General features: G+C 38.4%; 1 protein-coding gene across 1 annotated transcript in view; it reads right to left on the bottom strand.

The window, feature by feature from the left end:
* Positions 1-8,585, bottom strand: part of MTMR9 (myotubularin related protein 9) — a 46,503-nt gene extending 37,918 nt beyond the window's left edge. The window contains exons 1-2 of the mRNA XM_069075660.1: positions 8,068-8,585; positions 2,600-2,708 (exon numbers count right to left, since the gene is read on the bottom strand). Of these exons, the coding sequence (XP_068931761.1) occupies positions 2,600-2,708; positions 8,068-8,249 (291 nt within the window). The 5' untranslated portion in view covers positions 8,250-8,585. The remainder of the gene's footprint in view (positions 1-2,599; positions 2,709-8,067) is intronic.
* Between the last annotated feature and the right edge of the window lie 6,632 nt (positions 8,586-15,217).

Below are 15,217 nucleotides of genomic sequence, written 5' to 3'. Positions count from 1 at the left end.
CTTTCATTTCCAAATTTGTTCCTTCCCTTTCTCTACCACCCAGGGAACCATCTCTTGTAATAAGGAGAGGAAATAAAGCAGTTATACAAAATAAATCAATGCATAAACCAAGTCTCAAATTACAGGCAATGTTCCACATCAAGTTGCCTACCTCTTCAAAGAAGGTACACAAGTGCATTTTCTCCTCTTTTCTTCAGAGTCAGACTTGTTCATTGTAATTACACTGCATTTAAGTTTCCACTTCTTAAAAAAATTTAGATCATAATCATTGTGTACGTCTTCCTGGTTTTTCTTACTTCAATCTGCATCATCATTTAACTGATTGCTTTTTTTGAATTCTTTAGTCACTGTTTCTTTTGGTGAAGTAATATTCTGTAACATTCGTGTACCATAATTTGTTTAGCCATTCCCCAATCGATGGACATCTACTTTGTTACCACAAAAAAGCTGTTATAAACATTTTAATGTACAATGAGACCTTTCTTTCTAACTCTGAACTCCTTGTAATATATGGATAGCAACGGAATCTCTCTCTGAATATGGGCATTTTAGTAATTTTCTTTGCATAATTCTGAATTGGTTTCTAGAATGGTTGAACCAATTCAAAGTTCCACAAACTATTAGGATGCATGTCTTTCTACAAGCCTATCGATATTACTATTTTTATCTTTTGTCAACTTTAATTTCTTGGCTGTGAGGTAAATCCTTAGAATTATTTTGATTTATATTTCTCCTGTTATTAGTGACTTGGAGAAATTTTCATATGGTAATTAATAGTTTGCAGTTCTTCTTGAGAACCGTGTGTTGCTATCCTTGGCATAAACCACTGGGAAATGACCCTTGTATTATGCATTTGTGTTAATTTCCTATATAAGTTGGATTATTAATTCACTACCTCACCACTGAGGATCCTCCAAATCTTCTCACCCTTCCTCACTTGCTACCTCTACTCTCTCAGCTGAGAACCATGTCTCAGATTTAACTGGAAAAAAAAGGTCATTTATTAAGAGCTCCCTCTTTTCTCCTCCTCATCTCATATCATCCATATGCCTTATGCCACTATCTCCCTTCATTCACTCTTGTTTTACATTATGAGGTGGTTTGCAAACTCCTCTACATGTAAAAGTGTTACTATTCCATCCCATCTTCTCTAGTAGATTGCTGCCCCCCCACATTCCCATTCTCTCACTTTTCAGTGTCTCCCTGTCTACTGGTTGTTTCTCTGTTGCCTAAAAACATACCCCTCTCTCTCCTATTCTCAAAAAAAAAAAAACCTCACTAAATCCATATGTCCCCACTACTTAGCTTCCCATAAGTCTCCTCCCTTTTGTGGCTAAACTCCTTGATATTCTTCCAAATCCATATATTCCTTTTTTACCCGAATTACACTGATTTTGTTCATGCAAAAGCTTTTCAATTTCATGTTACTGAAATTACTGATTTTATCTTTTGTGATCCAGTTTTCTCCTTTGTTTGGTTAATAATCCCCCCCCAACTATAACTATGAAAGGTACTTGAACTGTCTTCTGATTTTTTTTTTTTGCTTTTTGGAGGGCAATTGGGGTTAAGTGACTTGCCCAGGGTCACATAGCTAGTTTTTGTGTTAAGTGTCTGAGGTCGCATTTGAACTCGGGTCCTCCTGACTCCAGGGCCAATGCTCTATTCACTGTGCCACTTAGCCGCCCACTTCTGATTTTTTTTATGGTCTTAACTTAAACATAGGTCAGATATATATTTTGAACTAAAGTATTTGCAAGTGAGAGATTTAGGTTGTTGCCTTTTTTTTTTTCCAATTCTATATAATAGTGCCATGAAAATCTTTGAACAGATATTTTGTTTTGATTTGTTTTTGACAACACTTTCAGGGTATAGTCTCATCAGTAGAATTCCTAAGTCAGAATCATAATTTTTATAACTTTTCCTGTGTACTGCTAGATTGTTCTCCAAAAAGATTCTAAAAGTTTACAACTCTACTAGGCAGAAAGGAAAACACTTGCTTCTTGTACAACCCTATCAGCACTGTATTGTCTTGCTTTTCATTATTTTTGTCAACTTGAAATCAACTGCTCTATTTTAAAGATATGGAAACTGAGACTCAAAGAGGGCAAGCAATTCCCCAAAATGAAAGAGTCAGTGCTAGAGCTGAGACTCCAAAAAGAATTTAGGGGGTAATTTTCACTTGACATGAATACAATTAAAACCTCCTAGAAGCCAGTAATTTCTTGGAATATGATTATAACACTAAATCAGGGTTAGGAACTTAAAAGACAAATGTTGAACCTTACAAAGAAGGACACATTACACTGAGATGCTTCAGCTATCTAAGTCGGATACTAGGACCCTATTATTTGCAGTTGTCCTAGATTTCCTTAATCAAAGCTTCTTTGTTGTTTTTTCTTTTGATTTTTCAAATGCTTTATTAACTTCTGATTTACATCATTCATTTCCGCCAGATTTTGAGTTACAAATTTTCTCCCCGTTTCTCCCCTACCCACCACCCCAAAATAGCAGTCCCACAGGATATCCCCTCCTCCAATCTGCTCTCTCCCATATTTTCTCCCATACCCCTTAATCAAAGCTTCTTTGGCAGAGCCCTTACCTCAATGGAACTTGAAATATTCAAACATTCTTCCATTCCAGGAATGTCCAACTGAATAATTCGCAGATCTTTGCATTTGATAATTATGGTACCCAATGATCCCACGAACCTGAAATAAAGTATGCCATGCTCAAGGACAAATAGAAACATGATTTTACGTAGAAAACTCCACTGTGTGAAAAAGTACTCATCTAACTACTCAACATTACTAGTAACTACACAGTCTTCTTTCTGAAAAGATGTTCCATACAAAAAAATCTAAACTCAGACTAACTGGAGGAAGGGAATTCATAAAAAGTATTTTTAAACAAATGTGATACTACTTTAAAACATATACACAGTAATTCATATTAGGCTAACTCACCAAGTAGACTTCATTAGGAGTCTTGATTTAAAAACAGGTAAGAATGACTTATCATAACTCTATTCCTGAGAGATACTTCCAAAATTCAGTACAATTCCTCCACAATCTTATTTACACTAAAGGTACTCTGGAAAAAAAATTATTTAATAAAACAAGAAAAAACTTCAGAAAGACCCCATGTTAGTTATAAAAATCTAAGTTAGTGAAATCCAAATTAATTAAGTTTTAATGTAGTAGTTTTTCTTGCTGACATCTCAGGACTTTTCCTTTGCCCATACCCAATTCCAACTCTTTCCCATTAACAATTTTTGATGCTATCTTTGTCATGAAAGTGACAAAATGTGAGCTAAGCCCTGAAGGATGTCTATGACTGGGAAGAAGAAAATAATATTTTAATCTAGGGCACTAATTAATATAAGCAAAAGTTTACAGTTAGGAATGGGTATGGTAATGACAGAGGGGAATAGAACAGAAAGTTCATGAAAAATGTGGATACTTGGGTTTAGTAGTTAGTAAAATTAATCAAATACTAATATACATCAGATTGAAGGTAGAAGACACTGAAGGAAAGCAGACCATTTATGGAGCTGTTAGAGTAGTCTAAGTATACAGTTATCAGGTAATGAACTAGGGTGATAGCAGTGAGGATGGAAAATGGGCAGATAGAAAAGACATTTCAAAACAATAAACGGTATTTAGTAACACTGAATATGGGGGGAGAAAGAAGAGAGAACCCCAATGATTAATTAGGTAGTTCTAGTATTAAAATGATTATGTAGACAGGGCCCAGGAAAAAGTTGTTGGATTACTTTATATAAATAATATGCTTTAATTAGATCTATAATGTACCATTTCTGTGGACTATCCATCAAGGAACACAATTAACATCAATCATACAGAGGCTTTGGACATAAAAGCACTTGGATATTTCATGCGTTTGTTCATGCATTTATTAAATATCTACTAAGCAATGGGAGAGATACAAGGATAAATAAAACTCCTCCTCCTAAGGGGCTTAAAATCTACTAGAGAGAGAAAATAAACCGTTAGTAGATAGGAAACTAGTCTTTGCAGTCAACATGATTCCGTGTTTAATGCTCTTTTAGGACCAGGAAAACTCAAAGAATATGAAATTTTAAAATTATTTTATTCTTTTCTTTGATTACTTCTTAAATAATCCTCCCATTTCTCCTACAAAATATAATTTGTAAAGATAAAGAAGCTTCCTACCTTAAGGATCAAATGAGATAACATTTATTTTTTTTAAGTGCTTAGCACAGCACCCAGCAGAGTAAATGCCATATAAATGCTTACTCCTTCCTGTTGCTCCTCTTCTCTCTATGTTAAGTCCCATATTCTCCCAGCTACTAAGCTTATTCTCTTATGTAAAAAGCAAATTCAAAACTGGTCAGTCTTCCTGAAATCTAAAGTGCCTCGGACTATATAAATAATGGCCTGATTTTTAAAAATTCCATTGCTGGTATTGTATAATATTAATTAAACCAAATTAATACATAATACCTTTACAAGTATTATATTAACTAATACATTTCTATAGAGGCATACAAAACTGAGGGAGAGAATGTGAAAGTTCCAGACTTCTAATAGTTTAAAAAAGATAGCTACATAACAAGGATGTTTGTTAACCTAAAACTATTACTGTTCAATTTTTATTACACTACTTTCAAGGAACAGGACAGAAATTCCATTCCCCAGGCCATCAAGCTTCTAACACACTTTATGACATTCAGTTTCCATCAGTATAGAGGCCTCCAAAAAATAGGCTTCTAGGTAAAATGCTTTTAAGCACACCACCATAAAGACCAGATTTTACCCCTACAAAATTCCCACTGCAAATGCATTACCATCAGTTAGGCAGGTGGTGGTGTTATCGTACACAGAGTGCTGGGCCTGGAATCAGGAAGACCTGAGTTCAAATCTATGCTCACGTTTACTACTTGTGTGACCCTGTCAAGTCACTTAAACTGCCATCTGCCTCAGCCTCCTCAACTGTAAAATAGGAATAATAAAAGCATCTACTTCCCAGAGTTGTGATTCTCAAGTGAATACATGTAAAGCTTAGCCAGCACTCAACACATAGTAGGTGCTATATAAACATTAGCTATTATGCTACTATTATTATTATCAGTTCTTTTTGACTATTAGCAACTAAGAAACCTTGTGGATACTGTCAAAAAATGGGTTTAAGAGAGATGCAGATCCTTGACTATTTTTTAGAACCATCCATACTAGGATCTCAATCCTCCTTCCTAGGGCTTTGAATAGAGTTCAAAGAAGTCTACTTTTGGAAGATCTTCATCAGTGGAAAGTGTTTCCACACAGACAAAATCACAGAACCAGACCAAAAAAAAAAAATGAAACGACAATGTTCTTATTAGAACTTAGGTTCTAAATTAATGGAATTCAAATACAACCATGACAAAAGAAACCACTGTATGGTTTGGAGCTTATGAAACCAAAGGCATTGAGAGAGGCAAGGTAGTAAGAATAGCTATGACAGTAAAGAGAAAGGAAGGATTGAAATATGGCTGTGAGTTGTATATCTTGTCTCCTTTACTGGAATATAAGCTGAAGAGCTTGTGTGGGTGCTGAATAAGTAGGAAGTCTTTATACCTCTTATTTGCAAACTCCACAGTGCCTAGACCTAATACACAGACACATAGGCACTCAATTTTGAAGCAAGCAATAAATATTTGAAGTAGAGAAGCAAAAAAGGCCAGGGACAAAAGTTACAACTATTTATATTGGGAAACAAGGTCTCCTGAGTAGTCATTTTACTATGTTGCATGATTTGGAGGAAAATAGGCCTTCCTAAGTTTAGCAATAGTCTCTCCCACCAGAAATTTCACCATTAGATATTTACCTAAAGGCACTGCCTTTCTAAGCATCCTTGTTTAAAATCTCAGTGTTTCCTGTATGCAAAACACAGCAGGTTGTGGTCAAACATTTAAATGCTTAGTTTATAACTTTAAATTTCCTCCTGGATGGCTAGTTAGTACTAGTTGTGCAAATCACTTCCTTTTTCCGAGACTCAGTTTCCTCATCTACAAAATGAAGGGGTTGAACTAGTTGGAGTCTAAAATCCTTTTCACCCCAACATTCTACAAGTCTTAATTTCTGAATCCAAGAGGGTAGGGAGGAATCAGGAATTTTAATTTTAAGACAGCTAGGCTGAAGATTGCAGAAGTGAGAGGTGGCTAGTCTCTATTTCACAATTCTGCCTAGGGCAGGACCTGTTAGGGAAGACCTATTTCTTTCAGTGAAAGCAGAAGTAATGACTATGAAGACTGTATTATCTCACCTAATAATGGAGTGACACAAATAACCTGAGCAAAGGATAGAAGATGGGAGATGGAATGCCCTGTGAGAAGAACAATAAAGTCAATGTGGAATGACCATAGATAGCGTGTGCAGAGTAATTAGGTACAAGAGGTCTAGAAAGACAGCCAAGTCACAAAGGGTTTTAAAGGCCAAAGGAGTTTATAATTGATCCTGGAGATAAAAAAAGAGCCACTAGAGTTTATGAAAGGGAAGTGACAAGGTGCTTTAAGAATATTATCTCAAAAGCTGTGTAGAGCAGAGGTATCAAATGAGAGGACCAGATAAAAATATAATTGGGAAATGTTTAACTAAATAAAAATACAATACAACATAAACAATGTTCATTTATGGTTTTATAAATCAATTTCTATTGAGTTTGACACCACTGGTGTACAGGATGGATTGAAGAAGGGGAAGAATGAAAAAAAAAGAGAAACCGATCAGGAAGCTACAGAGAATCCAGAGGATATAGGGCCTGAATTAGTAATGAAGAGAAGGGAAGAGATGTGAGAGATTATGGAGGTAGAAATAAGAGATGGCACCCAATTGGATACATGGAGTGAGGCAGAGTGAGGGGTCAAGGATGACTGAGATTTTAAGATGGGCTGACTGGAAGAGTACTGGTGCAGTTGACAGAAATAAGAAAGTTCATTAAAGAAAAGGAAGGGGAGGAGGAAAAATAATGATAATTGTTTTGGATGAGTTTGAGATGTCTATGGGTTATCCAGTCCCAAATGTCCAATAAGTAGCTTATGATGTGGGACTGAAGTCCAATAAAGGGACCAGAGCTAGTAGTAGATCTGACAGTGGTCAGGCTAGGAAGGATAATTGAACCTATTGGAGTTGATAAGCTGACCAAGATAAAAGAAAAGAGGAGCTAGGACAAAAAAGGGAAGTGACTTGCATAGCTAATATTAACTAGCTATCCAGGAGGAAATTTAAAGCTATAAACTAAAAATATAAACATCATGTCTTGGAGGCATAACAGGCAAGTCAAATGACAGGATGAGCAAGACAATCCAACAAAAGAGACTAAGAAGGACGGCTCAGACAGGTCTTAGAACCAAAAGAGCCAAGTGTTCCACAGTCTCACTCAAAGTTGTTAAAAGCATTGTACAGATCCTACATTTTAGTAGAGACAATATGCAAGTAAGCATTATTATCTCAATTTTACAACAGGTAAAAAAAACTGGTATGTAATCAAAAACAACCAAAGCCGATAAAGAATCCATCTGATGCTATGCCTCCAAACGAAGCTAAAATAGAATGGTTAAGAATAACTGATGTACAGCGGGCCTGTGATATGCAGACGGCCTAGAAGCAGGTTCCCCTGTTAGGTTATTTTTCCTACTTTCCACGTTTCCCACAATTCAGATCCTAAGGAAGGGCCCTAAAAGGTACATTCTTCAGGAATTCAGAAACTGCTTTGGAGACGGGGAAAACTACTCCCTCATTTCTTAAGCGTTTACTCTGTTCCAGGTTCCGGGCTAAACACTGGAAATAAAAATAAATTAATAAACATTTATTAAACGTTTACTAAGTGCTAAGCACCCTGTTAAACGCCCGGGAATACAAAGAAAGGAAAAAGCGTACAACGGGGGAAGATGTGCAAATAAACGTGGACTATTAAGATATAAGCAGAATAAACTGGACGTAGAGCTGGAAAGGGTCTTTGGGATCAACCTACTCCAACTCCCCTAACTCTTTTTAACGGATGAGGAAACTGAGGCCCGAAGAGTTTCTCATTTCGAGCTGGACTCACCGCTTCTCGATGGAGTCGATGTTGGAATGGAGCAGCCACAGCTCCTCGGTGTTATCCTGCCGGGAGGACAGGATCAGGTGATGGCCAGTCAGGCACAGCGTGCCTTCCACCGCTGGGTAGAAGGGCCGGTGCAGCACCACGTTGTCGACTCGCGGGGTCTTGATCAGCTCCGCGAACTCCATCGCGGCCTGGAGCCCGAGGAAGGGGCGGTGGGGTCGGGGTTATAGCGGTGCGGTCTGCTCCTTCCTCTCTTTCCTCCTTCCTCGAGCTCCCAGCGGCCGGCCCCGCGGGCCTGGTCCAGAGGGTCCTGCCTCCCACACCAGCCTCAAGCCGGGGTCGGAAACGGCCACGACCTCGCTTCCCCCGGCAACCCCGTCTGAGGGGACCCGGGGGGGAGGGGTCCTCTTCCGGGGAGCACGGAAAGAGAGAGGACCTCAGGCTCCGAACATCTCTAGGCCGCTGTCCACTGCGGGCGGAAGTAGCTGACGCCCAGCACTCTCGGTCGACTCCGGGCGGAAGTAAGTGACGCCCAGAGCCCTCCGTCAACTCCGGGCGGAAGTAGTGGAGGCCGATCGTGAGACGAGGTCTATGGGTCTCGTGACCGGAAACGGTGTCCTCTGATTTAAGTTCCTACCCACCTCATTCCCCATACGTCTTCATGTGGAAGGAAGTAAGAGGTCTTGTGCCTGCCACCCATGCTCCCCTGAGCCTCAGCAGTCCTGGAACAAAGGGGCCGCAAGCCTGAGGTAGACAACCGTGCGAAGCTTGGGCAGTGATTCTGATGGTCACTTTCCGCTTTATTTAAACATGCCCGAAGCTGTGTCTTGGGACCCCGGGTTTAGGGCTGGGAGGGTTTAAATGTCGTCTAGTCCCACCCACTCTAGAAACTGAGACTAAGAGAGGACTGATGTAGTACAGTGAAAAAGAGAGCTATTCACTGTAGGGGGCGTCAGGAACTGGGTTCAAATGTAAACAAGTGCTGTTACTTAGTGTCAGCCAGATCTACCTTCAGCCAGACCTGAGTTCAAAAGCTAGCGGTGTGACCTTGGGCAAGAACTTAACCCCTCAGTTTACTCGACTGTAAAATGAGGTTAATAGGAACCACCTCGTAAGGTTGTTGTGAGGCTCAAATGATAAATGGATTTTTTTTTAAAAGCAGTAGATGTTTAATACATGCTTCCTCCCCTCCCACAACTCTCCTTTTATTTAAAGAGGTTTCATAAGAGACTGTAAACCTCATACTGCTTGCTTTTTATTTTTATTCTTAAAAAAAAGTACATAATAAATTCCACATATCAGTTTTAAAATTGTCCTGCTTGTTTATACTTCCTTCTTGTCTCTTCTGTACATTTTAAAACATTTCAATATTTTGGGTATTGCCATCGTTATTTCCTCTCTATCCTCATCCCTGTCAATTAAAAAGGGGGAGGCAGGAAGGGAGGGGGGGGGGGAACTTTGGAACACGTGAGCATAGTGAAGCAGAAGGAATCTTCGGTCCTCCAAGAGACGTGGTTGGCCGTTGAGTGATCAAAATTCTCAAAATCTTTCAAAGTTATTTTTCCTTAAAATGTCTCTGTATAAATTATTCTCCTGGTTCTACTCACTCCACTTTATGTTAGTTCATAACTACCTAGGATTATCAGAATTCATCCCTTTCATACTTTTCTTGTGGTGCAATAATATCCTATTACATTTATATACCTCCTCTCAGAATAAGTTTTTTTCCTTTAAATTCATAATTGAAGGAAATAATAAATTTCAGTTAGAGGCTAGTGAAAATAAAAATGTAATTTTTTTCCCTTCTGCATTCACAATTCTCTGAAATCTCTTCACTGACGCCAAGAGGTCTGTGCACCAACAATTAAGAAACCCTGCCTTAATAAATTAACCAGCTTCCTCTTAACATTCTAGTTCTTTTCTTTTTCCCTTTTCGATGCCCCTTCAGGATTAGGAAGTTTGTTTTGCTTGCTACTAATCACTGCCCTTAACTCCTCTTCTCTTTATCCTTGTTTAATTCTCTGTTGAGTTTAAAGTGTTTAATATGTGTGTGTTTATCCCCTTTTTTTGTTTCAGATAAGGGGAAGATTTATCTGCCCACTTCCCATACCCCTTCTTCCATATTTATATACTCTTCTCACACACCCAAATTATGAGAACTATGAAGTTCCATGCTTTCCCCCACTACTTTCTAAACCAGTATATTCCTTTTACCCTTCCCTTTTCCCTCTTCAGATTCTTAGACCAGACCAGTTCTGCCCTTTGAAGACATTAAGGTCCAGAATAGACACTTGTTTCTTCTCCCCCCATTGTAATGTTAACATCATCATATAGATTAAATTATCTTTCTAGGTTACTCTGGATTCTTTTGCATTTCACAATTCTTACTTAGTTCTGTTTTTTTTCCCCCATCAAAAATGACTGAAACTCCATTTTGGTGAAGTTCCATCCCCCCACCCCAGGATTATTTTCAGCTTTGCTGGGTAAATTATTCTTCATTGTAAGCCTATCTCTTTTGTCTTTTAGAATATTTTATTCCAATATATATATATATTTTATTGCTAGGTCTTATGTAATTCTGCCTACGTTTCCTCAGTACATGAATTTCTTTCTGGATGCTTGCAACATTTTTTTTTTTAAACTTTGGATTTTGGCAACAACATTGCCAAAGTCCTGGAACATTTTTTTGGAGGGATAACTTTCAGGAGTCTTTCTAACTTCATTTTACCCTCTGGTTCCAAGAGCTTTAGGTGGTTTTCATTTATGATTTCTTTAAATATAGGGTCTCGCTTTTAAAAAGAAGTTATTTTCAAAGAGTTCAATAATTCTTAAATTCTTTCTCTTGATCTATTTCCCAAGTCAGTTGTTTTTCAAATCACTTAAAAATATCAGCTGTCATACATTTTCTTCTATTTTTCCAACCTTTTGATTTTGCTCTGATATTTTTTGCTGATTTGTGGAGTCATTAATTTCTGTTGGGTCTATTTGTCTAGTTTTCAGTGAGTTCATTTCTTGGGGAAGGTTCACCATTTTCTTTTCTAAGTTATTTATTTTTCTTTCAATTCTTTCTTCTAGGGCTTTTTTTTTTTTTTACTTTATGCCTTCATTTCTTTTAGATAATTGCATTGCCATTTTGGAAAATTCATTTTTCTATTTGAGTATTTGCATACTTTATATAGTGACTTTCTCCTTACAAGTTGGATTTCAGGGCATCCCTTGAGCTACAATAATTTTTGATATTCTTTGGTCACTGTCTTTTTTGATATATTCATTTCTCCAACTTTAATACTTGAATTAGAACTTTGTGCATGAGCCAAAATCTCTTCTCTTCTGTACTTTTGGGTGGGTGGTGGGCCCTCTTTGTTGTTACCTTAGGTCCCCTGAATCCTGTGCTGTCCTCTACCACCTGGGCTTAGACCCCCCTGTATCTTTATGTTTCGGAGATCTTCTGGATGCTAGATCTTCAGGGTCCAATTTGGAATAGCAGGACAGAGTGCTAGGGGCCCATCCAGGTCTGAGTGCCTATGTGTCACACCCATCACTGTTAAGCCTGATGACTTTCAAGGATCTTGCTCTTTTCTGACCTCTGTTGGGCTTTCTGACCACCCTGAGCCTTCCTGGGGGGGGGGGGGCTTCCCCCCCCCCCTTTTTTTTTTTGCTGACTCTGCACACAGTCTTGAAGGCTAAATGTATCTCTGGCAACACTAAGAAGGCCACTGACTTGTTTGCCTCTGCTGTTATTGGTTTTGCTGGTGTTCCACTTTCCTATTGCCTATGAGTTTTTGGATGGCTATTTGTATAGTTTTGAGAGGGTGAGTCACTTATTGTAGTTTCTCATTAAATTTCTTCTTTTTTTTTTTTTTTAAAGCAATCGGGGTTGAGTAACTTGCTCAAGGTTACATGGCCAGTTATTTCTGGGTGTGGTGCTAAGTATCTGAGCCTGGATTTGATCTCTAGGTCATCCTGACACTGGAGCTGGTACTCTTTACTTGCTGAGCCACCTGGCTGCCCCTAAGCAATTAGGGTTAAGTAACTTGCTCAAGGTTACACGGCCAGGTGTTTCTGGGTGGATGCTAAGTGTCTGAGCCCGGGATTCGATCCCCAGGTCATCCTGAGACTGGAGCCAGTGCTCTTACTTGCTGTGCTACCTTCTCATTAAATTTCTTAATCATTTTTCAGTCTGGTGCAAATTTCAGGTTTTTGCTAGAAAGGATATATGGGAGCTAGGCAGTCTTCCTCAGTTCACACAGCCATCTGCTAGTTCCTGGCAGCCTCAAATCTGGTTGATAATCCCTATCACAAATACATATACTTTTTTTTTTTTTTTTGCCTTTTTACTGCTTTTTCCCTTCTGGCCAGATCCAATCAACTAGAAACATTTTTGCTGGTTTCTCTCTGAAGAAGAACATATCTATTTGGTCTCACCTAAAATGGGTTTCTTGTTAAAAGTGACTTTGTTATCATGATTCATAGATTTTGAACTTAGAATCTTAGAACTTAATTTTTGAACTAAGCTTTGAACTTAGAATCAGGAGAGCTAGGATTGAATTCTACCTCTGATACCTTCTATTTGGGGGACCTTGAGTAAATTAGTTAACCTCTCTGAGTTTCATTTTCCTCAGTGGTAAAGTGGAAGGGGTTGGAAAAGATCTTTTCTAAGGACCCTTTCAGCTCTACATTCGGGAGCATATCCCTTGGAGAGGCAAGATGTCTGATCTTCAAAGGATTCCAACTTCAGAATGATTGTGTTGCTCTCAGAGGTGTCACAGAGAGACTCAGCAAGACTAGGGTTGGTTAATAGATTTTATCATTTTTTTAATAGCTGAACCAGTAATTAAAGGCTCTGGGACATTTGCTTATTAAAGGTTATACCATGTGTTAAGGTCTGTATTCATCACTTTTCAGAAGAAATCACATATTCTATAATTATGTGTGTGTGTGCGTGTGTGTGTGTGTGTGTGTGTGTGTGTGTGTGTGTGTGTGTGTACTCTTAAGTACCTGAACCCAAAGAACAAGATATTATTATTTTTTTAATTAATGCTCTCCCTCCCCATCTCTTCCTTCTGGCTCCCATTGCTTCCATCAAATTGCAGCTCATCTTTGACTTTGTACAATTCACTTTTTCCTGTTCTGTTCTCTGTCACTGCTAGTGCCTTCACCTCCAGTTTACCCTGTATATATCCTGAATGTACATAGTTGTTTAGTGTCTCTTCCATTAGAATATAAGTTTCTCGAGGCAGGAACTATTTTCATCTCATCACTTATTATAGGGCCTGACTCATGGAAAGTTCTTAATAAATACTTAGTTCGATGTTGACTTCAGATTTTCTGTTTCAGGTAGCCCCAGGGTACTGCTCCAGGATTTCCCTCGAGGATTGTGAAATGTACCCAAAGGACCTCCTACTACCCTACATAGGCATAATTGCCATAGTTTGCTAAAGCAGTGCTAATATCCTGCTTGTTCTCCTATTCTGTAACCCAAGCTGGTGCTATGTCCAGGGCAAGGCACATTCATTCTGCAAAAAATATAAACAGGTAGGTTAAGTAATTAATTTTAAAATCATCTTTTAGGTTTTATTTCTATAGAGTATTTTATCTCTGACTGTGAAATTGATTCTTAGAAGCCGCAGATAACTAGCACCGTAGCTTGCTGTTTCAAAGAAGAAGAAAACATAAAGGGAGGGATGAAACAATGGACAATTTTTTTTAGTTGTTTTCAAAATAAGGAGTGTTTAGGAGACAGGACTTTGAAAGGGAAAATAGATGAGTAAATATACTAGGTTGATAGATTTTGAGAAGGAAGTATCATAGTATGATGGAAAGAACACTCAACTTGAAAGGATTAAGAAGACCTGGCTTAACTGTGTGACATTTGGCAAATCACTTCATCTGTCTCTGAACTCCAGGTACCTCATCTGTAAAGTGGTCACCATATATCTTGCCTACCTAATGGTGTTGAGGATTAAATCAGATGACATCTGCAATGTGCTTTGTAACAATAAAATGTCACACAAATGTAATAGGTTAGCATCATCATTATTCTATTCAGATCAGAGAAACTTTCTCTAGTGCAGTATAATTCCATGATTTTTTTTTAAACTGAAAGCTTACCCAAAGTGCAGGATGATGATGATGACCATGACCATGATGATGATGATGACAGCTACAACAGTAATGATAACATATAAAAGAGAATTGAATTCAAATCGACAAACATTTATAAGCAACAAATGCAAGTAGTATTCTGTTCTGTTGTCATGAAGTTTACAATCTGGTCATTGTCAGCCTAGAATTAACAAGATTTTGCTTTCTATCCAGCTTGCCAAGATGTTACAGTACTTAATTCTAGAGAATTACATCTACTATGGGCTGAGGCCAAGCAAATAAAAACTTGGGGTCTGGGGCTCTGGGAAGTATGAATAACAATTCACATTCATATACTCTATGGACAGTAGGTGGCAGCTCAGCCCAATGGTTAGCCAGGCAGTTGGCCCTTTCTATTGGCTATCCTTGCTTTCAAACCACAGACACAGCTGCACAAGGCATAGTGATTCAGAGGGTTATGATGAAGAGAAATCTAGTCCAAGGTCAAGGGCATTATTCCATTGTATGTGCAATGGAAGATCAGACCACATTGAGGGCACAGGAGAGATATAGTAATAGAGATACAATACAATAAACATTTATTAAACACCTATCAAGTGCCAGGCACTATGGCTAAGCACTGGGAATACAAATAAGAAAAAGAAAGACAGCCCCTGCCATCAAGGAGCTTACAATCTAATGGAAGAAGAATACGAAAAAGGAAGTTGAAAGAGGGTGGGTAGAGTGATAGAGCTGGGGCATGATGAAGATGATAATGGAGTTGAAACTGAAGTAGCTAATAGCAAAAGATGGCTGACGTTTTGAGTCCCCTAAAAGGGAAGCTACGGGAGGAGCTTTTGTTCTGCCCTATAGCTCTACAGTAAGAGAGAGAGAGAGAAGCAACCAAGGCGACTGATGAGGTTTTGGTAGGAAAGCTGAAGCAATCTTCACAATAATCAGTTTTCTGGTTATGAGTTTATTGTGGGTGGGGCATGATAAAGAAGATAATGGAGTTGAAACCAAGCCAAGCACATTGTGGGGCTATATAAAACAATCTGCCTTCAAAGGG

The sequence above is a fragment of the Petaurus breviceps genome, unplaced genomic scaffold, assembly GCF_028583685.1.
Source record: "Petaurus breviceps papuanus isolate PSGF00001 unplaced genomic scaffold, PetGlider_PUasm1.0 90919, whole genome shotgun sequence".
Taxonomy (NCBI): domain Eukaryota; kingdom Metazoa; phylum Chordata; class Mammalia; order Diprotodontia; family Petauridae; genus Petaurus; species Petaurus breviceps.
The sequence above is the reverse complement of the archived record's forward strand: the minus strand, read 5'-3'. Positions and strand labels throughout refer to the sequence as shown.